Source organism: Phaseolus vulgaris, chromosome 8 (genome assembly GCF_000499845.2).
Source record: "Phaseolus vulgaris cultivar G19833 chromosome 8, P. vulgaris v2.0, whole genome shotgun sequence".
Lineage (NCBI taxonomy): Eukaryota > Viridiplantae > Streptophyta > Magnoliopsida > Fabales > Fabaceae > Phaseolus > Phaseolus vulgaris.
Window position 1 is genome coordinate 1,947,347 of NC_023752.2, and position 23,715 is coordinate 1,971,061.

General features: G+C 30.5%; 3 protein-coding genes and 1 non-coding gene across 5 annotated transcripts; 1 reads left to right on the forward strand and 3 right to left on the reverse strand.

Moving 5' to 3' along the window:
- Positions 1–1,853: 1,853 nt before the first annotated feature.
- Positions 1,854–1,934, reverse strand: TRNAL-CAG (transfer RNA leucine (anticodon CAG)). The gene has a single exon. It is a non-coding gene; the product is annotated as a tRNA-Leu (tRNA).
- A 1,818-nt stretch (positions 1,935–3,752) lies between these two features.
- On the forward strand, positions 3,753–4,684 carry LOC137824471 (protein SOB FIVE-LIKE 3-like). Its single transcript, XM_068630123.1, has 2 exons — positions 3,753–4,023; positions 4,096–4,684. Exon 2 carries the CDS (start codon positions 4,146–4,148, stop codon positions 4,521–4,523), a length of 378 nt encoding a protein of 125 aa, XP_068486224.1. The 5' UTR covers positions 3,753–4,023; positions 4,096–4,145; the 3' UTR covers positions 4,524–4,684.
- Positions 4,685–7,143: 2,459 nt separating this feature from the next.
- Positions 7,144–10,155, reverse strand: LOC137824470 (6-phosphogluconate dehydrogenase, decarboxylating 2). Of its 2 annotated transcripts, XM_068630121.1 has the most exons (3): positions 10,097–10,155; positions 9,677–9,755; positions 7,144–8,859 (listed from the first exon to the last, which is right to left on the reverse strand). In XM_068630121.1, exon 3 carries the CDS (start codon positions 8,847–8,849, stop codon positions 7,398–7,400), a length of 1,452 nt encoding a protein of 483 aa, XP_068486222.1. In that variant the 5' UTR covers positions 8,850–8,859; positions 9,677–9,755; positions 10,097–10,155; the 3' UTR covers positions 7,144–7,397. The 2 variants fall into 2 exon arrangements, with proteins under 2 accessions (XP_068486222.1, XP_068486223.1); XM_068630122.1 differs by lacking the exon at positions 10,097–10,155 and having other exon boundaries at positions 9,185–9,678.
- Positions 10,156–13,217: 3,062 nt separating this feature from the next.
- LOC137826449 (basic leucine zipper 43-like) lies at positions 13,218–14,094 on the reverse strand. The gene has a single exon (XM_068632412.1). It carries the CDS (start codon positions 13,981–13,983, stop codon positions 13,396–13,398), a length of 588 nt encoding a protein of 195 aa, XP_068488513.1. The 5' UTR covers positions 13,984–14,094; the 3' UTR covers positions 13,218–13,395.
- Between the last annotated feature and the right edge of the window lie 9,621 nt (positions 14,095–23,715).

Here is a 23,715-nt window from a genome sequence, read left to right on the forward strand (position 1 = left end):
AGGTTTTTGCACAAAAGTGGGTAATTTTTTTGGCAAATTATAATTTTAGATAATTTTTTTAAAATAGGTAAGTTGTACACCACATGAACTTCATAGTAGAGGTCATATTCAATGGATACAATTTTAGGTTATGTGGAAGTATCCACCAATACAACTTTTTCAATTTAGTTAAACAAAAATCACATGATTAAATATGAAATCAACTTTCAAGTGATGTACAATGACATGGATGACTTACACTACTACAAACAAATTATTAAAAAAAACTAATTTTAGAAATTAAAATAATTATTTACTATTTAATTAAAAAAATTATTTTATAAACTAAAAAGTTATTAGTATCTAAAGTAGTTTCTATTGTTAATAAAAAAATTATAAAATACTTTCTAAATTGATATCTAACCATTAGTTACCAATCTTTTAGCTATTTATTACTTCATATTCTAAATTAGTTTCTATTATTCTTTTATAGACTAATTTAGAAACTAAAATATTAGTAGCTAAAACATTGATAATTAATTTAGATACCAATTTAGAAAATATTCTACAAATATTTATTAATAATAGAAACCATTTTAAATACCAATAATTTTTTAGTTTCTAAAATATTATCTAATTTAGTCAATATAACGACGAAATATTTTTGGTCTCTAAATTTGGTTGCTATTTAGTTATTTTTCTCATAGTGTGAGTGTAAAACATAACTAAATTTGTATCATTTATATATGATTTCAATTATATTATTTTACACTAAAATCGTATGGATCATGTACGACTTTCACTCTAAAATTATTTATATGATACAACTTACTTATTTTCGCAAAAAATTTTTTTTACTCAAAATCAAAATTTGTGAAAAAAATTACACTAGTTTCATGCAAAAGCTATTATTTAAGGTGTGATATAACAAATGTGAAAAAGGAAAAAAAAATTCACCATTTTTTTAGATGAATTTGAGTTTTTTTTCTTCAAAAAAACTATATTAAAAGAGAAAGAGTGAATTGGATTGTATCAACCCTTTTACATGATAGGTGATGTAATGAAAAACTATAAAGATAAAAAAAATGAGGTAATTAACTATCTATAATAATAAAAAAGTGTGAGTATTTTGATAATCTCCTTTCTTCTAAATATGGATTCCCATAGTGTTTATTCTTTTTCCTCTTTACATAATCCAAACAAAAGAAGGAATAATTTATTTTTGATGTTTTTCTGTTCGTTCATGTTCCATCCATCCACTTTCCAGTATTCCAAACTAATCATGAAACTAAAAAAGGAAAGAAAATATACAGCAAGTTTTTAGTGATTTTATAGTAAATAGATAATCTAGTGATATTGTTTGAAGATGCCTCTAGGGTACAACATCATTTCTTCATGAGAATAGATAAGTGTTCTCCACATATATATTCATACACAGTAAGATCATCATCATTCATCTTGTGGCATGTGTTACCATGCTTTTTTATAGTATATACCAACCCATTAGTTTCTCTTTCACTAGTTTTTTACATGAACTGTGTTTTCTCTTTCATTTTTCATCACATCATTAATAATTTTTTTTCCCTTTTTACTTATATATGTAGTAACCCCATCCACAAAAGCTTCACCATTTTGCAAGAGATAATATGCTACGGGGATATTCCAAACATACTTGAGATACAAACTGTAGAGGATTGGCATGGTTGGAACCCTAGCCACCTCTCATGTCTCACTCACAACAATTTTGAGACAGACACCTCTCAAGTCCTATCAAGGTACATGTTGGTCATTGTACGGAAGCATAGCAGAAGAGATCAAAGGAGTGAGAAATAAATTAGTTGAGACAAAAATTTTAAAAATTAAAACAATTTTTATGTCAAGAATGGGATTCGAACCCATGCCCTTTCGGACCAGTACCTGAAACTGGCGCCTTAGACCAACTCGGCCATCTTGACTTATGACATTATATCTCATAAATATTTTTATTTATAAGTTAATATTTTATTTATTGTTAGCATGGGATAAACATAAATGTTTTAATTAAAAGTATTGTGATTTTGGGTTTGGGGTTATCTTTTCTACTTCTTTCAAGTTCAATGAATGAACCAAAAATGGAAATAGGGTAACCATTTATGAACATAATATTTTGTTTTTACTTTTTTTTCTTTGGCTCTAGTTTTGGTTGTGTCTGTGTGAAGAGAGGGGGAAAAATTAAAGTGTATTTTAGTGTTTATGAAAAATTAATGACAGGTGATTTATATATTCATGGAAACTATATAGTTCAGGATGATTTATTCATATATTTTTTATTTGGGCTAAAAGGTTTATCTTTCTAAAGATGACAAGGCTTTTCTCTTCGGCCCATAAAATGACAAGCCCAATGGATTTAGCAGAAGTGTTTGCAAGTAACACAACTCATATTCTTTAACAAAAATAATTTTGCTACAAATATTCTGTAAACTAAATTACAAAACTTAATATTAGATTTGAGGATTTTTTTTTCTTTCTAGGAATCACAAGTATCTTTTAGAGAAGTCGTGTTCAAGCTAAATATAACTATTATGAACAATAATAAGATTTCTTAGGCATTTCTACTTAGAAAATATAAAATATTTTTATGGCAAGAGTTAGTTAGTACACATAATCCATATGATATTATGAAAAGAATTAAAAAAAATTATTTAGGATCCCCAAAACCTATATAAGGTAGGTCTGTTCCCTATCCTACCCAAATAATTTAATCTACAATTTGTCCTACATTTTCCCACCCTACAGCCTTGGAAACCCTGTTCAGTCATCTACTTAAACAAGTTTATGCTAATTAATAAGTGTGAAATCATTTTGGTAGGTTTAAGTGATGTTAAAATTTAGAAAAATATCACTTTGACATCTATACATTGAATTTGACTGATAAAATTTAAAATTATGCCATTTTAGTAAAAAAATTATCAGTTATAATCTGGAAAAGTTGTCAACATATCAACATTCTAAAATTTAAAGGTTTAATTAAACTTTAAAACATAAAAAGAGGTTTATGGGTCACACAAACATTATCAAACTTAGAATAATAGCTTTGTTGTATGTTTAAATTGATTGATTTGTTATTTGATGATGAAGATTTATCCATAAAAGAAGTAATTAGGGTCTCCAATAGTTAAGTCCATTAGGGCAAACTTAGTAGGTGTTGTACGTGGTCTAACTTTGTGGTTAGCACGATCACATCACACCTAAACCAGTTTAGCCAACAACCCTTTACCAACAACGACCTGCCATCATATTATATTAAAGTTTAAGTATAAATTTGAGAACTAATCAATGTTCATTAAAAAAGACTTCCCAGCTTCTCATTTCAAAGGCTACCAACTATAAACTTCATTCATAATATAAGATACCTATCTAAATCAACATGTACTTGATTGATGGACTGAAACTGAATTCGGTCTTTGTAAATATGGCCTTGAATTGAGTAAAAAAAGAGTTGATAAGAAGAGAAAATTATGTAAAATTATGAGTCATATGGATTAGTGAAGAACAAAACACTGCATACTGATAAAATTATAAGAGAAAAACACATGGTTTGAGAGATAGATTGGCCTGTGTTGTACAGACAAGACAAAGAATTTGATGCAATGATGGATACACACAAAGTGAAAAGGCACTCAAAGCATATTCAAGGACAGGGATTTTACATTCCCTCCAGATGTGCACATTGTGCTATTGGGACATCTGTATTATGCAATAAAAGTCAGAGTCCTATTTAAGATGGAAAAGGCAGAGGTTAAAAAAATATTATTTATAGATACTTCTTATGACCAAAGATGGCAGTCCCAACATTCCCTTTGTTTAATTGATGCTTTCAAATTATTTTAAGATGTGTTAGGAACCTTCCTGGCTCCTCCTTGAATTTAAGCCCTTGGCACACACACACACACACTGCATCTACCATTTCACTTCACAAACTTTTTTGGCCCTTTACACACTTTTTTGCAGCTCAAACAGATAAGCAGCAGATATCAAGCAATCTATTTAGGAATCTCTATTAATGTAAGTTCCATGTAGATTTTCATTCATCAGCTATAGATTCTCATTCTTGGTTCCTGTGTGTTTCCTTGCCAGTGTGTGTTGTTTTTGGTTTGAATTGGCATACATACAGCTTTCCTGCCTCAATGGATTCTTTTAAACAAATCTGGGGTGGTGCAGAAGGATGTAGCAGTAGTGAATCTGGTTGGACTATGTATATTGCCTCTCCCATGCAGGAAGATGATGCTGGATGCAGCAATGAAAATTATGGATATCATGACATCTATGGTGAGAACAGGAGAAAGAAGCAAGGGGCCAAAGTAGATGATGCAGAAAGTGATGATTCAATGGCTTCAGATGCTTCTTCAGGTCCTGTTCATTATCACCATGCCTATGGTCACAGCCAAACTAGTCATGGCACCGCGGCCTCTAAGAAAGATAAACAAGATCATGGAAGCAAGTGTTCGAAGAAGAATGCAAACAAACAGGAGAAGAAACGCGTTGACAGCAGAAGTAAAAAATGATTAAAATGTCCATTGTATATGATGCTGGGATTTTTGTAACCATGCATCTACATAATTTGAATTTGTTGATTTGTACTCACACCTCTCTTCTACCCAAAGGAAATATCCCTAAACATTCTTTGAAGTAATGAATCATAAGTTTTACGCGTTTTGAAACTAAACTCTATGTTGAGTGCTGTTATTCTTTGAATGTGGAAACAAACTTCGAAGCCAGAGGATAAATGCTTGAGCCATGAGAAACACACCACAACTGTGCTTGAATTGAAGCATTATCAGTGGTATTCAAGCCAAATAACACCACCTGAAAAATAACTGATGGTTTTAACTTCCAAGTTCGAGAGTGAGGAATTATAGAGAAGAGGGTCAAATCTTTTATCATGTAACTCACACTTTAGGAGTACTTTATTTTTTACCTCGGTTCAAAATAGAAGTTCATGCCAGATGTGAAGAGAAATGTCTGATCATCCATCAAGACATAATCATCATCATTGATGCAAAACACAACTTAATTAAGGGTGAAAGGACGTTGTAGTTGAAAAACATTAAATGTGAAATTTCCAAATCAAGATGATGAAGAGGTAAAAAGCAGAAAGTTAACTGCAGCAAGAATGTTGAATTGGAACCTGAAACTCTCTTGATGATTACGTACGCAAAAGTTGTATTGAGCTGGTTGACAGAAGAAACAAGAAACATGACACAAGAAAAGTGGCCTGGGGGCAGTTAGAGATGTGGCCAAAAGATTGAGGATAATAGCACAAAAGGAAGAAAGCATTTTCTATCAAAAACCTTCCAATAATGATTCGTGCATGCATGTGTCTGTGCTGCCAAATGGTATGCAGCACGAATGGGGTATGCTCCGCTGGAAAGATGGTAAGGTTTCACATAGTTACACAAATGACAACTAGAAGCAATTAAAGCTTTGTTGCAGTGACAGGGCATTGGCTGGTTATGTGAACTAACTTTCCAAAGATTGGACACGAATGCAACAGCAAGGCAATCACAAGTTTTAGGCTGTATGAGTGACATAAAAACATGAGGGAACACATGACTTGAAAGGAATCATAAAAGGTCGCACTCATATAAAACCAATACAGAGAATTTTATTTATTTTTGTTTAGAAGATAGAAAAGAGTTTGTTTTTTCTCTTTTGTCCACGTTTTAGCAAAGAAGGGAAACAATGGGAAGCACTTTGGTGAAAGACCTCATGGTTCAGTGGAAGATGGTAATGGTGAGTCATTGTTAACTTGGAACATTAATCGTAAATGATTTTCATATTTCACATTTATAATATCAATAACTGCTACTTTAGATCTTCAATGGAAATTTTGAGGGCATCAGGATCTGGGATTGCTGCATTGCTCGTAGCTGTTTCCAATTATAAAGTTTCCAAGAGAGGTGTTACATACCATTCACCCTGAACTTTGTCACTTTTCAGAGTTTATAAGTTATTTTTAAATACTCAATTGGTTTGTCACCACTTGCAATATCGCTTTCTGATTTGAATAGATTCTTGCATATCAGTTGACAGCAAGTAACGCAGGTAAAGGTAATGATGTGTAAAACCTGAGATCTTACAAATACTTCTTTTAGAGAGTTTACTATCAACAAGAGTTGCAGTGCCCTTAATTCTAAATAACAAGAATTGCGACAAAAAATTATTTGTGTAAATGTTGCACATGAATTGTGCCAATCCTTGATTCCGCCAAGAAACATTAAAAGCTTTTCAATCATTGAGCTCATTATTGAAAAAATCAATATGGGTTTCTCAATCATTGAGTTCATTATTGACACTGAAGACTTCAAAGAAAATTAAACAACAGCCAAGAAGCTCAACACCAACAGAGAAAAACGAAAATTTCAAAGAAAGAAAAATATGAGTACACAGTTACTTCTAACCACTAGCTCAAACACAAGGTAGATTTAGAGGGGAGTGGAAATAAGAAAAGCTAAATGTAAACTAGTTAAAAGGAAAGTTGAACCACTCCTAAATAGTGTTCAAAATATCAGTTACCATTTCAAGACACTGATTCAAGATTTACTATTTCGATCATGATAAAATTAGTCATAATTCCACTATTTTTTTCAATGTTAAATTTAAATAATCTTCAATTAAATCATAAAAAAAAGTCGTATAATTTTTTTAAAAATGAGAATAGTAACAATTAGGTAGGTAAGGCCTGACATAAAATATTTACAGGGAAACTGTAAAATCTAAGCTCAAACTCAAGAAATGAGAAAAGAAAGAAAAAGAGAAGTATGCATTTTTCTAAGGAGCATAAAAAGAGTATGAATTTGCATGTTACTCCAGTGGCGTCTAACTTATTCAAACACAAGGAGTAAGTGGAGGAAATGGGAGAGAAAAAGATGGCAGAGTTTGAAACCGATGGCCTCTCCCATAACCAAAAACTGAAGCAAAAATTAGTACTTAAGCCCAAGCCCACAAATATTAAAGCAAAACCCGAATAAATCAAGAGATAGATTCTGAGATAATCCACTGATATTCTTAATATTCTCTAACTCGCCAAACTTGATCGCTCTTGACAATAGATGAACATCAAACAAATCAAGTTAACTTCGAAATAAAATATTTCAACTCCTGCTGTAACATAACATGTATCCATGGTGTTAAAGGAAAGTTTACTAATGTGAAAATTAAAAGGGCATCACGAACTGGGGCCAATTTTTGTATCAAGCACAAAACACTATCCGCAAAGATACAACATTTTTTTTGGAGAATGGAACATCAAGCAACTCAGTTGGAAACAATATAATAACACTTCACCACATAGTGGCTATGTAAACTCAACTCAGCACACAGTCTGAGCAGAAAACATTACATTTATTTGAAATCCTGATGGGCTCAAAGAAAGTGATCTAAATTCTTGACTGTTTGGCAAGCTTGAACCACTCAGTATGGTAAGAGCCCTCTATGTCAACCCTTTCATATGTATGAGCACCAAAGTAGTCACGCTGAGCTTGCACCAAATTAGCAGGCGAACTTTCCCTGCTGTAACTGTCAAAATAATTAAGGCTAGCAGACATACCTGGAGTGCTGATTCTAGAATTGACAGCAAGGCAAACAACTCTCCTCCAGGCAGATTGGCGATCAAGTATTTCCTTCGCAAACTCTGGATCAACAAGAAGGTTTGCCAGACTAGGGTTTCTATCATATGCCTGCTTAATTCTGTCTAAGAATATAGCTCTAATGATGCAACCCCCTTTCCAAATTCGGGCCAGTTCACCCAACTGCAAATCCCATCCCTTTTCGATACTCTTTGCACGGATCAGATTCATTCCCTGTGCATAACTACAGATTTTGGCTGCATAAAGAGCCTTCCTAACATCATCAATCAACTGCTGCTTGTCTACAGGTTGATCAGTCACAATATCACCTGATTTAAAGACTTTTGCAGCTTCTACTCTTTCCTCCTTCAAGCCACTCAGAAACCTTGCATCCAATGATGCTTCAATAGTGGGAGCAGCAACTGATAATTCAGCAGCTTGCTGAACAGTCCACTTACCAGTACCCTTCATGCCAGTCTTGTCTAGAACCTTGTCAACAAGATATCCTTCTCCTTTATCATCCTTAATTCCAAATATATCTGCGGTGATTTCAATCAGGAAACTAAGAAGTTCTCCTTTGTTCCATTCTGAGAAGACACTTTGTAGTTCCTCATTTGACAACTTTCCAACTGACTTCAGCACATCATAAGCCTCTGCAATCAGCTGCATATCACCATATTCTATACCATTGTGAATCATCTTCACAAAATTACCAGAACCACCTTTACCAATATATGTCACGCAAGGACCACTATCAGGGACTTGAGCTGCCACCTTGAGAAGAATATCTTCTATGTTTTTGAAAGCTTCAAACGAACCACCAGGCATCAAAGAGGGACCATTACGAGCACCTTCCTCACCCCCAGAAACTCCCATACCAAGGTAGAGAAAACCCAATTCAGACATTGCTTCCTCTCTTCTTTCAGTGTTCTCATACCATTCATTACCACCATCAATTATACAGTCACCTTTTTCCATGAAGGCAGACAGGGTCTTAATGGTTTGGTCAACAGGTGCCCCAGCCTTAACAAGCATTATTACCACCCTAGGCTTTCGAATGGAAAGAACAAAAGCTTTAGGATCATGGTAGCCATAAACTGGAAGATTTCCTTCTAGTTTTGCTCGTTCTACAGTCTCATCAACCTTGGATGTAGTTCGGTTATAAACAGAAATAGGAAAGCCTTTCTCAGCAATATTGAGTGCTAGATTTTGGCCCATAACAGCCAGTCCAGCCAGGCCTATTCTCGTTGTGGGTAGAGCCATAATTGTCCTCCTGTTCAATGATTCAAATCCAATGGCATAATAAGAACAAGGTACACAAAAACTGGCGTGAATTTCTGATTTGAATGAAAACAAAAAATGCTATAAACTACGATGGAAGACAATTAGAGCTAGATTCATAACTCTCAATGCCATCAATTAAACTTCTACCGAACACAGCAATCTTGAACATATTCCAATAATAAATGTATGAAATGTAAGAAAGGGTGACTTCTAAGATATTCAGCGATAAAAACGTAGCAAGATTACCAAACTTATTCTTAAAAAGTGAGATTGCAAAATAACCCTACGATCATGCCATACAGACATCAGAGTACCTTAATGCTCGTGTGCTCTCTTCATTAATCTAAAAAATTAGTGCGAACTACTAAAACCCAACCACCAAACAAGCCGCATGAACTCCTAGGTTTACACATATCCAGCAAAAGCCTCGGTCTCAAAACTCAAAAATCCCAAAAAGTGCCAAAATACAAAATAATAGTACACAATCGAGTTGCAATCCAAAGCAATTATTTGTTCACCAAAAATTACAGAAAGACAACCAAGTTCTACAAGATCTTACAGTACATTCAACAAACCCTGAAGATCAGTAAAAAACCTAGAAACCTAAACCTAGATCAACAATCAAACCCAGAAAAAAAAATGCAATCACACTCTTTATTTCCAACAAATCACAACAAGAATAAATCCAGCCAAATTAAGATAACAATTTTGCAAACATCTTAAGTGCATGTTAACACACTAACATTATCTTAAAAGTGAATCTCAAAAAGTAAAAGATAGGGAAAAAATGAATCTAAAGGACAAACCTGAAATTTCAACCGAATCACAGCAAAATTATGGCCACAGAATCACAGAACATGGGTGAAAAGATGTGGGATACAAGCCCTATATATATATTAAATAAGAATCATAAAGAGTAACAATATTAGTTATTAATTATCTGACGGAAAAATTATTAATACAATTATAAAAAATAATAATAAAAGGGAGAAAGATTAGCAATAAAAAAAATCATTATTGCGGCAGTTGAAACTTGAAAACGAGGCCAAGCAGCCAAATTTTTGGACCTACTGAAAAATAAAATTTATTTTATTATCTTTTTTCTCCGGTTTATTTTATATTTAAAATTGTCTTATATTAATTAATTGATTAATCATTAATAATATAATTAGAAAATAAAAATAGTGGAAGTAGATGAAAGTTGCGGGTCAAAGTTGGAAAGCTACCAATTGGAATTGGGGGTAGGTGAAACGCGGTGGGAGGAACGACGCCGTTCACTGTTCTTAAGTCATCAGATTTTTTTATGATAGTTTTTTAAACATTTTGTTAGTTTTTAAAATGTCACATAATTTTTTAAAAAAAAACTAACGGAAACACTACTGTATATCCGTATTTTTTTATTTTTATAATTTATATGTAATTATTTTTAATATTAAAATTGAATAAATAATACCATTATTTACACTATAAATTTATAGTTAATTTTTATAAAAAAATAAAAACAGAATAATAATAATAAATATGGAATTATAAGTAATTATTCAATAAAAAGTGAAAAAATAATAATATATTTTATTGAAATTATTTCATAAATAAATTAACAGCTGATTCAAATTATTTCGTAAATAAAATAAAAAATTGTTATGCTGATTAAAAAAAAACAACAAATAAAAAATTAAATTCAAAACTGTTTAAAAAAAACGGTTATTTAGGAAAATTTTCTTTATATTTAACCGTTTTTTAAAAAAAATTATATATAAAAAAACAGTTACAAAATAATAAAAATAAGAATAAATAGAAATAAAATAAAATATTAATATATAAAATATTAATAAAAATATTCAATATTTATTTGAAAACTCGTTTTTTATTTTATTTTAACGGAATAGTTTTTTATGGAATAAATTTTTTCTTAAATTAAAAAATTAGTTCAAAATTGGGTCAGAGTGAGGCCCAATAACAGTCTCCCTTTTCACATATGACCCACTGCACTTCCATTTTTCTTTCTTTCTTTGAGACTACAATCAATATTTAAATTAATACCTTTAACACTATAATAAATATTTAAAATAATACCTTTAACACCATAATAAATATTTAAAATAATACCTTTAACACTATAATAAATATTTAATATATATTAAAAACCTTAAATTAAAAAAAATATAATTAAAATTTATCATTTTCTATAATATAGTATTATTCAAACGAATTTGTTAGAGGGTGCACTTTTTAATTAAAACTTATATAAGCAGAGAGATTAAAATAAGTTTAATATTATAAAGTCAACCATTAATTCGGTCAAAATGAGTTTAGTTGCCTCTGTAACTTAGTCTTTTGATTTATTTAATTTAATGTGAATATAACTCAACTAAATAATTAATTGAGTTGACTTTTTTTGGACCAACGTATTCTCTTTTTGTTGAATGTTTTCACTGAATATTTGATTAAATAATGTTTTTAAATATTTTCTCTAATTTTGCATCAGAAAATAATATCTGAAGCACAATGTTTAAAGAAACGTCCATCACTGGGCCCAAACTCGTAAAGCCCAGTGGTTAAAGAGAAAGCCCTACACTGAACGTAGAACATTTTCTTTTTCCACCCCCTAACTTTTTTTCTCCCATCTCCTAAATATAATATATTTACAAAAGTTATTTATTATTTAAAAAAAAATCACTTTTTTCAAATACACAACAAAAAACGTTCAAGATTTTGATATAGGCTATCAGAAAATGCATTCAAATTTATTATTTTTATAAACTTGTAATCATTATTTTAATAATTATTTATGGATTAAATAATCTAAAATATTTGTTCAAATTATATATATATACATCTCCTTTTCAGTCCAATTTATTTTTTTCTCTGGTCCTCTCTCATAACATCAATTATTAATCTGTCACATTTCTTCCTTTCTTTTTTCTTTTGATCTCTCTTTCATCAAAAGCCAGTGATTAAACAGAGTAGAACTTTGTTTTCATTATAGCACACTTCTATAAAATTATAACTTTGAAACTGATTTCAAATTATATCTTTATTTCATTTGAAAATTTTAAAATATTTTTTATTTACTAATACTTTATGTTAAAATTTATACATTTATAATTTTTTAAAGAAGAATAAAACACAATTAAATTCACACCGACCCATTAACATCTATAAAATGGAAGAAAAAAAAAAACCATTATCCATGATACACTAGAGAGAGGATATTGTAGTGTAGTGGGGAGCTTGTCCAAATGTTTTTCTTCTTTTTGGCAACTATGTCTATCGTCACCCAATAACCACTGCACTCCCTTTTTCCTGCTTCCCCTTCACTCGCCTCCACCTGACATAATTACTTCCACAACACTAACAATACATTTTCACCACTTACACCACATCAATTTTATTTAATCATACGTGTATTTCAACACATGATGTTCAAAAACTATGTCACTAACGTTGTTCTAGGAACTATTAATGTAATAGGACACTTGTGTTTCATTATCTTGTGAAAATTCATCTAACTAGAAAACATCACATTATTTCAGGAAAAAAAAAACTCATTGCAGACAGAAAATAAATATTGTAGATGACGAGTTTGTTGAATTTGATAATAGTTCTAGGGTGATAGTATTGTAACCGACTCATAATGACGATGATCGGTTTCTGAATCTTATTCTCAAACGACATTATTTGGACGCGGATAAGGGATTCTAAATTAATTAGTCACAAAGATCAATTATGGTATAATTATAGTAGAATTATTACCATAAATATATATCTTAAAAGACATTAAAAAACTTAGGGTAGATGATTCTAAATTAATCAGTCACAAAGACCAATTATAGTAGAATCATGGCCATAAATATATATCTTAAAATATATATCTTAAAAGACATAGGGTAGATCATCTTTTACATATTAGTTGAAACTTTTACACATTGGTTGAGGGTGCACTCACTCTTGACTATCTTGAATATTCTGGGCTTAAGTCCGTCTCCTCCTTTGTCCCTTTTGTCTAGAACAATAGCTATTTAAAGTTCATTCTCTAAACATCTATGTAAAATCCATAGACATGTTTTGGCTTCATATTTTGTTGATTAGTTTATCAGTTATGATTTTTTTTGAGATTGTTGGAACTGGATGATGAGACCATGAATGGGAGTTTTGTAATTGTTTTCTGGGCCAGTATTATGATGGTGTTTTAGATTATGCAGAGTGCCCCACTTGTTGGTTCTTCTAACAATTAACACAGAAGGTTTGTTTATATCTCTGTAGCCACTTTAAATAATGCTTTTGCTTGGAACATATCATTAGAACTTGGAAGATAGTGGCAAAATTTATGAGCGCACACTAAAATTAGAAACTCAAAAACATGTCATTGCCGTTTATGTTATGCTATGGTTTCACCTCATACATCTCAAAAGGGAGGCAAAGACTACTACTACTACTTGTACTTCCATTACAATTCACACACATAAGGGAGAAGAAAAATTGAAGAGATATGATGATAAACACTTTGGCCTTGACTTCAAATTCAACCAAGCAGGTTCAAGGAGCTAGTGATTGAGGAATCAGATTTAACATAGGGAGAGACATCATCTTCAATGGGGCTCAGAGGAGGAGGGTGGTATGGACTATGTAGCTGCATGTCACATATCATTTGGCGAAGTTCTGAGGCTTCTTCTCTCAGCTGAACATTCTCTTGAGCAACTCTATCATGTGATTCAGACACATGGTTCAGCTTGTCCATAAGCTGGTGGTTTTCATTCCTCAGCCAAACCACCTGTGACCACAGTTCATCAAGGTGTTTCTGCTTCCTCATGCGTGACCTGCGTGCTGACTCACGGTTCGATATCATCCTCCTGTGCTTCCTCTCATTGATCAGACTTAGCTGCTGCTCATCTGCTTCATCAGAGGTGGAGGTGCTGCTGATGCATGAGGACTGAGGGGAGCTGAATTCTGCCACCCCTTGATGAGAGTTTTGGAAACCATAGAATTGGTTTGAGAGTTTGTGAAGTTGAAATGCGGGGATGGTGTTCTGAGTCATGCTGTAGTGACCCGGGTAAGGACAAGGGTCTGAAGGTAGTAAATAATTCAGTCCTGTGATCTCACTGGCCTGCATGGTTTGTGTATCACTATAAGTATGAACAAAAGATAGCAGGGTTTGGAGAAAAACACTGATGGAGAATTAATAGAACTAAGTTGCTATTGGAGATGAAGAAAACAAGAGTGAGCTGAGTATATATAGGGAGAGAAATTGGTGAAATGGCCCCACTGAATGTGGCCAGAGTAACAGTATGAGTTTCGTTTTTTCTAAGCATAGATTGATGAAATGTCAAGCACATATGTTAATGTGGTAATTTTTTCTTTGGAATTATGGTACTTTCTTCACCTAGAGTCAATGACTAATGACTAAGCTTTGAGAAAATAAGATCAATTTAAAGGTTGATTTCTTTTAATAAATGTTTTTTCATACACAAAACTGAAGGATAGAACTTCTGATTATGAGTTTAGAAAGAAAAAAAGGTTATCTGTCATCAACTATAATGCTAGTTTAACGTAGTATTACTGCAATCGAATGTTGGATAAGCATGCATTCACTATAGCTTGTAAAAAACCTATTTAGCTTTAAGGAAGACAGTACCTAACTTTTATTCAAGTTATTTGTAACTTATTTCTGAAGAATAGTGGAAAAAGAAGGTTATTGATGAGTTTTTATGCAACAGGGTATTTGTATTCAAAAGGGTTTTACTATATTTTTTGTCTGTGTAAAGGTATATGGTGAAAAACGGATTTGGCCAAAGGTTTTCTAGAATTAAATAAAAGAAGCGTGTGGTGTTTTGTGGTGTTTATTTATGTGCATATGTGACATGCATGGTGTGTTCATGTGGTATGTGGGGTATGAGGTTCATTGAACAAGCTATGTGAGAAAGACATGAGGCACATAGACATGGGTGACGCAACGTGGGGGAGGCAACTTGGGTTAATGGATAATCATTTTGGACAAAATATGCTTACATCATATGGACAAAGGAAGTTCATATCATGGGGACTATAATAATTCAATTGGAAGACTGTTTAGGCAAAAGCAGGCACAAGAGAAAAAATACATGTTCCAGAAGTCAATTTATTATACTAAGTGTGCAGTAATGTGTTATTTCCAAGCTCATTCTGTGTTGGATTGGATAATGTTCACTCAAATGACATAACAAATTTGGAGGAAAAAGGAGATTGGGAAAGGCAAGTTAGTCTCCAAGAGCAATAAGAAAGAAGGGTTTATGAATATGCATATATATGATGACTCAAGAGCCACTCCTTTTGGATCCTCCAAATACAATAATATTTTAACTAGAAGCCAAATATTTGATGATCAACCACTTATGTTATTTTACTATGGTTAGGTACTAGTTGTTTATTTCGTCTTGGTAATGACAGCTTCAATAGTAATCTCAAGCAAAAAGAAAGATCAGCTTTTACTCCTCACACCAATTATGTGGCAGAAATACTTCAGGTACCAGACTCTGATATTCATTGTATAGTGTTAAAATCATATAAAGGTACTCTGTTTGGGAAAAGATACCTGCATAAACTAGGTGAGATATGTGCACAATCTAGACCTTTAAAAAAAAGTTATAGTAGTAGTGACCAGAATATTATCCAATAACTTATTGAACTAAGCTTATGCAACTATCCCTTGTGCTGACCTATTATTGTGGTTGTCCATAAAAGCTGTTTCTGCTGAAACAAGATACTGTGAATCTCTGTGAAAGATTTGAAAGTAAACTATGGAAAGAGTTACCACCATGAATTACCATACTTTTTCAAAATCTCACTTCAGTTCTTGTTCTTTCACTCATTAGCTTATATCATGAACCTTTGGGATAACATGATTCCAACCTGAAAAGAATTCATAAGGGTAAATGGTGTTGACAAATTGATCTATTTCCAATCACAGAGCCAATAGTTCCATACTGCCACTTCTTTACAATAAGGCTGATTTCTGTTTACCTTAAAGTTTTCCAACTGCTTATAATAGATTCATTGCGTTATCAACATCAGTTAAATAAAAAAAAATATCATACAATGATTGTATCTTTCTCTTTCTCTTCCAAGCAGTTGTTATCCATGGCATGAAATCCATTTCATTTCTGACAAAATATGATACTTGACATGGTAAAAGAGTTCATGTAGTTTCTTGAGTTTGGTTACATCATTTTCCATAAAACGAAAACAGATTACTCATTCAGGGAAAAAGAGAGATGAGTTTGGACTTAACCACCCAACTGAGTGGAAAAAATGATAATGCTGGTGTATAGTGGAAATTAATGAATAAGAATGGTCTTCCTTTGCATCTTCCACTAAACAAAATCTTAAAATTAATTGAAAAACAGGAACCAAATTTCTAGTTTAGAAAAATGCTTTCTCCCTGCACTTGGTGTGTGAATTTGATTAAGTGGACTGGTTGGTCAACAATATCATCAGACAGATTTAGACTCCTCTTTCTTTTCTTGTCTATTGATTGTTCCTTACTTTCTCCTTCTCTTTTTCTCCATTGAAGTATTTCCCTTTGTTTTTCCTATCCTGTGTGAATGAGCACAAGAGTATATATGTTGTACTATTGTACACGTACTGGGAGGCTTATCAGTATGTCTTTCATTAACCTGTTTCATCTGTTGGTACTTGTACTCTACTTTGTACTTGTACCATTCTTTGGTTTGGTGAATTTGGTCAAAATGCTAAACCCTCCATTTGAATTAGATTATATGCTAAATTTTTCTGCCCTTGTTCTTTTTTTGTGTTTTTTAGTTCAAGTTGAAGTCTAAGTGCAACTAGCAACTAGTTTGTAAGTCTTGTTCATATACAACATGTCAACTGAGTTTACATTACAATTCCTATCTTAATCCACAATTGGGTTGGAAGAAAAGTACAAGTTCTTGTCTGTAATGATCACTGCTATTTTATATTATTACTTGTTTGCATGCTTGAATTTGCTACTGCTTTCTTCACCCTTTTCCTGATCTAATTTCAGCCCACAATCCAAATTTTGTTTTCTAAGGAGATTGTGGTTTAACTAAAGTTGGACTTTATCAAATGTTCAACTCCACTTGGCCGCAAGAAATGAGAAAATTTGAGGTCAATCCTCAGAAATCATGCTTTGTTTTCATAAATGGTAGATAGGTACATTAAAAATGAGAGTAACAGAAGACCTCACAGGCACGTGATTACCATAAACTGGTTTTGCCCCACAATGACAACCGAAGCCTAAGCCTATTTGAATACGAAATTCAAACATGTTTAAGAAACCAAAAAAGGATAAAGGCTGATTCATCTTATCTAACTAAGCCATAAACGTAGCAACGTAGGTATAATCTTGATTTCTAAGTGGGTTAGTTATTATTGCACACATATTTTTTAGAACACAAGGATTCTTCTGCACTTTCCTTTTTTGCCTGTATTATATTAAAACAATGGTTTGATTTAACTATTATGTGGTCCAGATTATGCTGTGAATAAAATAAACTAGATCCAACCAAAGTTTATGAAAATGATTCTGCGCATACATTCTATTTGTAGTTTGATTCTTAATCTCCATTTGATTTCATCCAACTTGGCCAATAAAACATATCTACCTTCAGAAAAGAAAAAAATACAGTACAGTTCTGTTAATATATTTTCTGTTTCTGAATTGATCTGATCTCTAATCTCTAATGGATTATATGTTTAGTATAGATTTTCAATCCACCTCTTCACGTTCAGACCTGTTAACTCGTAATTTGTGTTAAAATAGACTTAATACCATTTTAAGAAGTGAAAACCGACATGAAGATAAATTTTGCATTCACTTATATAATATGAATTGATCTTATTTTTAGTTCACATAGTAAGTCCAACACTATTAACCAATAAATCTCCTAAAGAAGATTGTTCCGACCTCAAGTCTGTTGAGATAGTATAACTCAGTCAATCACTGCATCCGAGGTATATTGTTTGTTTTGGAGTTTGGAGTTTTCTCACGATGTATATAAACTGTTAAACTCAACTTCGGTTAAGGGAGAAAAGTATATATAAATCGTTAGAACCCAACTTTGATTAAGAGAAAAAGATGTATATAAACTGTTGAACTCAATTCTTAACTGTGAGCCAGTGGGTTAAGAAAAACAAAATTAATAAATAAGCTCATGATTATGTGCAAGAATGGTTAATTGCGTAGTTGTTTCTAAGCGGAACAACTTGGATAATGAATATTGTTCAATAATATATAATTTTTTTATCATTCTCTGCGATGATCTAGATTAACAGAAGTCACCATATAAAGGTAAAAACATGAGAACACTTCACTTAAACCTTCATAGAAGAGCTGATCTGAATCCAAAAACAGAACACATATAACAAATTCACTCAACTTGATAAATAATAAATTATTAATCCTTATTTCTATTATCTTCCTCTTACTTTTATTCTACAAGACATTAAGAAAAAAAATGTGAAAGTGATAAATTTGTCTTTCTATTCACTTCTTATTTTGTTAAAAGACATAAAAATAGTTTAATTTCATTAAAAGATAAATCTTTTTTTCTTCTTTTCATTAATATTTTTTTTCTCTGCGTCCAAACAAAACAGAAGAGACGATGTTTGACTTAAAATCCATGTTAGGAATAAAATAATGTGTAACTTTCAAAAAAAGGAATAAAATATAGTTACTCTAGGTTATATGGGTGTGCATAATTGCATGAGACAAGTAGAAATGGGCTCCTTTTTATTCTTCTGGAATATAATTTTTTTTATAAAATTATTTATTTCAATAGCAACGCAATCTAATCATGATTCAATGGGATATAACAAAAGATAAGGTCAATTCAATTTTTTAATATATATACAATTTAACATTGCATAATTAAATCCAAAAATATAAAACTTAAATTATATACATTTTTTATAATAATGTATTAAATAGTTTCGGTGGGAGGACTAAACTTATTCGTCTTAGTTTTTTCGATTCTTTCGGAAGATGCTAGGTATTATTGGATTTTAGATTAAACAGTTTTTTAATCAATATATTATTATTAATGATGTTTTTCTGTTCCGAAATTTTAAACATAATTAATAATGAATATCCAATTTGTAGAAAATAAATAACAAAGGGAAGCATAATATTTGTAAAGTATAATTATATTATATTGATGAAAGAGAAGTTGTCGTATTTTTAGTTTTAGTCGCAGAATAAATTCTTAAATTTATTTTCTGCTATAATGATAGGAATTTAACTTTAACACTTTATACAAATCTTTATTTTTTTATGTCTTTTCTAATTTCTTACACACAGATTTCGTAATGTATATGAACTTGAAACGGTGAAATATCAAAATAATCTTCATCTTCTATAAGTTAAAATTAAAAATTAAAAAATAACATATAAATAAATAACGAAAAAAAGTGTCGTTGTTTTTTATTTTTTTAAAAAAAACTACTTCTATAAAGATTGTATTTTAAGTCCTTAAAAAAATAAAAAATAATGAGTTAATTTGTATATAAAAAATGTTTCTTTATATTAATTTAAAAAATTAAAAAATAATTTTAATTTCAAGTGATTTATATAAAATGATAAAATATTTTTTTTTATAATTTTAAAAATTAAAAGATAAAATAATAAAATTAAATATATTAATAAGAATAAAATTAAATTTTTTTTCTTAAAAACATTTATAAAGAGAAATGATCTTATATATTAATTTTGGTTTAACAATTGAAGTGGTAAGAAAAGAGAGAAGAAAGTAGTAGGAGACGATAAAACTGGGGCGCACGATAGAAGTGATGTAGGGTCCACGCTAACAAGCACGCATTGGTGTCTATTGCACCACCCTATTGCCCAACATGTCAAATCAACCACCCAACAAAAATATACTAACTTCTTTTATTCACATTATTTATTTTCAATAATATTTTTTAGAACATAGTCAATGCCACTCTTCTAAGACTTCAATTAAAATGGAATTAAAAAAATTATTCCAATTCAATTCCTAATAAACTATAGATTATCCACTAAATAGATAAATATAAATACTGCTCTGGTTGCTGAGTTTTATAGGGTTATACATGCTATGGAGGAAGCTCAAAAGATGAGGCTTACTAATGTCTGGCTGGAATGTGATTCTGCTTTAGTTTGTGCTGTGTTTACTGCTAAGACAAATGTTCCTTGGGTGCTTCGTAGTCGATGGAATGCTTGTCTTAATTACTGTGGCAAAATTAGGTTTACAGTTACTCATAATTTTCGTGAAGGAAATGTGTGTGCTGATAAGTTGGCTAATTTAGGATTTTTTCATAGAGAATCTTTTCTTTGGTATAATAGGCTTCCACCTTGTCTGTTCTTATAATTCTTTATAAATAGGTATAGTCTACCTATGTATCGTTTTTGTTAACATATGGGTTTTGGTCTAGTCCCCCGTATTTTTGTATTTTTTTTCTTTTTTCTTTTGTTTAATAATACTTTTTTCATGTGATGGTAAATGATTGTTATTGTTGTTACTTGAGGTGTCAGCCTAGCTGAGATCTTAAATGGCATAATGATGTCTAACATGAAAGCTTTTATTTAAAAAAAATAAATAAATATATATATATATATAAGTAATATAAGAATAACCTCACATTAATAAAAATATTATCTTATTAAATGAAATTAGTAGGTAAACCTAATTTTACTAATCCTTTGATCCACGTGTTAAATGAATTGGTATGTGAAGTTCAACTTATTTCGACATTACTAAGTACAAAATATCACTTGAATCATACAAATATTATTGTCGCCTTCAAATCACTTTTATTTCTTTTCGTACACACTTTTTAAATGAAAAAAAAGAGTATAATTTGTCAAATTACATTTGCTTGTACTTTTATCTGAAATTTTCAACAAAAAAAAAATTTAATATGAGCATGTGACAATTTGTCTTTAAGTATCTTGGAAAATCAAAGAAAATGACAAAAATGTATATACTGTGGTTAATATTGCACATTTCATTTCATGACTTTATGTTTCACGTTCAATGTACATCACTCAAGCTCTCTAGAAGAAGAAATCACGTTCCACAAAATTTAATCTTACAAAAATAGCTATTATTTTTTCCATAAATACAATATTGCATTTAGAAATTAAGAGTAAGAACAATTTAAATATATATTTATTTTTTTATAATTTATATCTTTTAAAGATAATTAATCTATGTAGTAAAGACTTATACGACACGAACATGGACACGAAGATACGAATAATCTCTAAAATCACACGAATCTATATATTATATAATTATAAATCATATAAATTAACAATAAAGATTTATATGAACAAATATGTTTTAATTTTTTTTTAGCAGAAAGATGTTTATATAAAAATTTATACAATAAATTTGAATTTTTAGAAAATTAATGTATTTCTCATTTTAAAAACTATGTTAGAACGTGTTTGTTAAAAATTCAATAAATAGTTTTCACAAGAATCCAATAAAACTATAAAAACTTCTTAATTTTAATATACTTCTAAATTTCACAAATAACTATAAAATATATAATTAAAATTAAGTTATTATTACATATGATTTTAATGCAAGTATAAATTAAATAATACAATTATTCTTTTATGAATAATATGAAAGAGGGGAATGTGCTTTTGAAATTATAGTGTAATGTTTGTTGTTGTTCCTCCAAACAATGAGTAACCCCAAGCTTACTAAATCAAATATTAATCTCACTCACATAATGTTATAACATTATATTAGAGAATTGATTAAATTATTCAACTTTTTGTTTAAAATTTAAAAATTGGAGGAGTGCCAGTTCATTAAAATATAATTGTGATATATGTCTATTAAAAATAGAGGGAAAGACTAGTTTTATTTAACATGAACTCTTGTAAAGTAAGTGTTTTTTTAAATTTCATTTTAGATTTACCATAAACAGTTTATATTATTATTTTAATTATTGACAATTTTTTCTTTAAAAATATTAAAATTTGTTAAAAACATACTGGTAATAATAATTTTAAAAAAAAAATTAAGTAAAAACATTTGATTTAGTTTATATTAAAAATATAAAAAAATATATCACATTTATATTAATATATATATGAAATTGTAAAATCATTTCATTCATATTTAAAACCTAATATATATATATATATATATTAAAAGGTGTTGAATATCCCACGTCAATTAGAGATTAGATTATTTCATAGTATATAAGTAGGTGAACTTCACCTCACGAGCCAGTTTTATAGGATTTGTTGAGTTAGACTTAAAGTAGACTTTGTAATATGGTATCAGAGCCATTTAAACTAAATAGCACGCAGAAGCAACACATATCTTATTATTATATTTTATTTTGGTACTGAAATATAAAAATCATCTTACTGCTTTCTGTATATTTTTAATGTAAATTGACATATTAATAAACAACTCATACTCCTTTACATTTTGCGGGATCATCAATGCGTATAATTTATGCTAAACTTTGTGAATTATTTATGATTGAGTTATTTTTAGCATATTATTTTGGTTTTGTGGGGTATCTCTTTGTTTTTCTTTTCCCTTTCTTTTGGTTTAGGGGTAGATATATAGTATAGGGAAGTAGCAACATGGCCTGCTGGTGCTGTCACATGAAATCATGCGTGTGCACCCCACTACCCCAACCCATAATAAAAATATTATTAACTATTATTAATAGTAGTAGAGTTAAATATGTTTTTTCATTTTTATTAATCTTTTGTTAAATTTTTTTACAAGATAAATAAATTTTCAAAAATGAGCCACAATATTAAAATATTCTATATTTATTATATGAATGATATAATATTATAATATAATTTTCATTGTTAAAAAAATACTCATAATAACATATTCTAATACTTTCTTTTTCTTTACCACAAATACTTTGAGAAAAAAAAGTTTAAAACCTTATTATTATTATTATATATTGTGGTTGAACATGACAAGAAGGGTGAGATTTGAACAAATATATGGCTACCCATATAATTTTTCTATGATCAAATCAATCCATCTCTTTGTTGACATGAATAAAAATAGGGGAAGCACGAGAACACTTTGTAGAAAGCAAAAAAACACCATTTTACACGTTCAAATTGAAGAAGAGAATCAGCACACATAATGATTGAAATAGGAAAGGAGTACAATAATAGTACTTCAATATTTCACTGCCCCTTCGACACGTATCATCACATTTCTAAACAAGAATCTCATCAACATCCTCCATTGCTGATTTCATGAACCAGACTTTGAGTCTTTATCTCCTTTCACTACCCAAAAGCATTCAATTCAGATATTTCATTGCCCTCGTTTTACTTGCACGTACAATAATCTATCAGATTACGTACTTCTTTTTTTTCTTTGCCCACTCACACAAATCTAGAGTGATAAGAAAGTTAGTGGTTCAAGTTTTTTGCAAATGGGGGTGTTGTATCTCCAACTTTCTATTGGACATATCAATAAGAAGTTGTTATTATGTTATTGCTGTGTTGCTGTTGATGTTGATGATGTTGCTGCTCTGTCAGTTGTCGTAGATTATCCAACCACAATTTCACACACTCTTGCCATGTGTTAAGCAGCAATTTCGGACTTGTGTGTAATTTAATATTATGTTTTTGTTAATACTTGGCTGAGTGCAGTTTAACATCTTCCACTAAACTACTTTGATTCCCTAACACAATCATATGGCACTGCATTCACCTCTAATCAATTCAGCTCCAAAGTGATCAATTTAATAATTTAATCAGCCACTAGAAAACAGAGGGCATGGTAGATATTTTTTAGTCTTGCAGAATTATAAAATTATGCAGAAACTTAGGTCTCCA

Coding starts and splice junctions, on each gene's coding strand:
- LOC137824471 (XM_068630123.1), top strand. CDS start 4,146: ATGGATTCTTTTAAACAAATCTGGGGTGGTGCAGAAGGATGTAGCAGT.
- LOC137824470 (XM_068630121.1), bottom strand. CDS start 8,849: ATGGCTCTACCCACAACGAGAATAGGCCTGGCTGGACTGGCTGTTATG.
- LOC137826449 (XM_068632412.1), bottom strand. CDS start 13,983: ATGCAGGCCAGTGAGATCACAGGACTGAATTATTTACTACCTTCAGAC.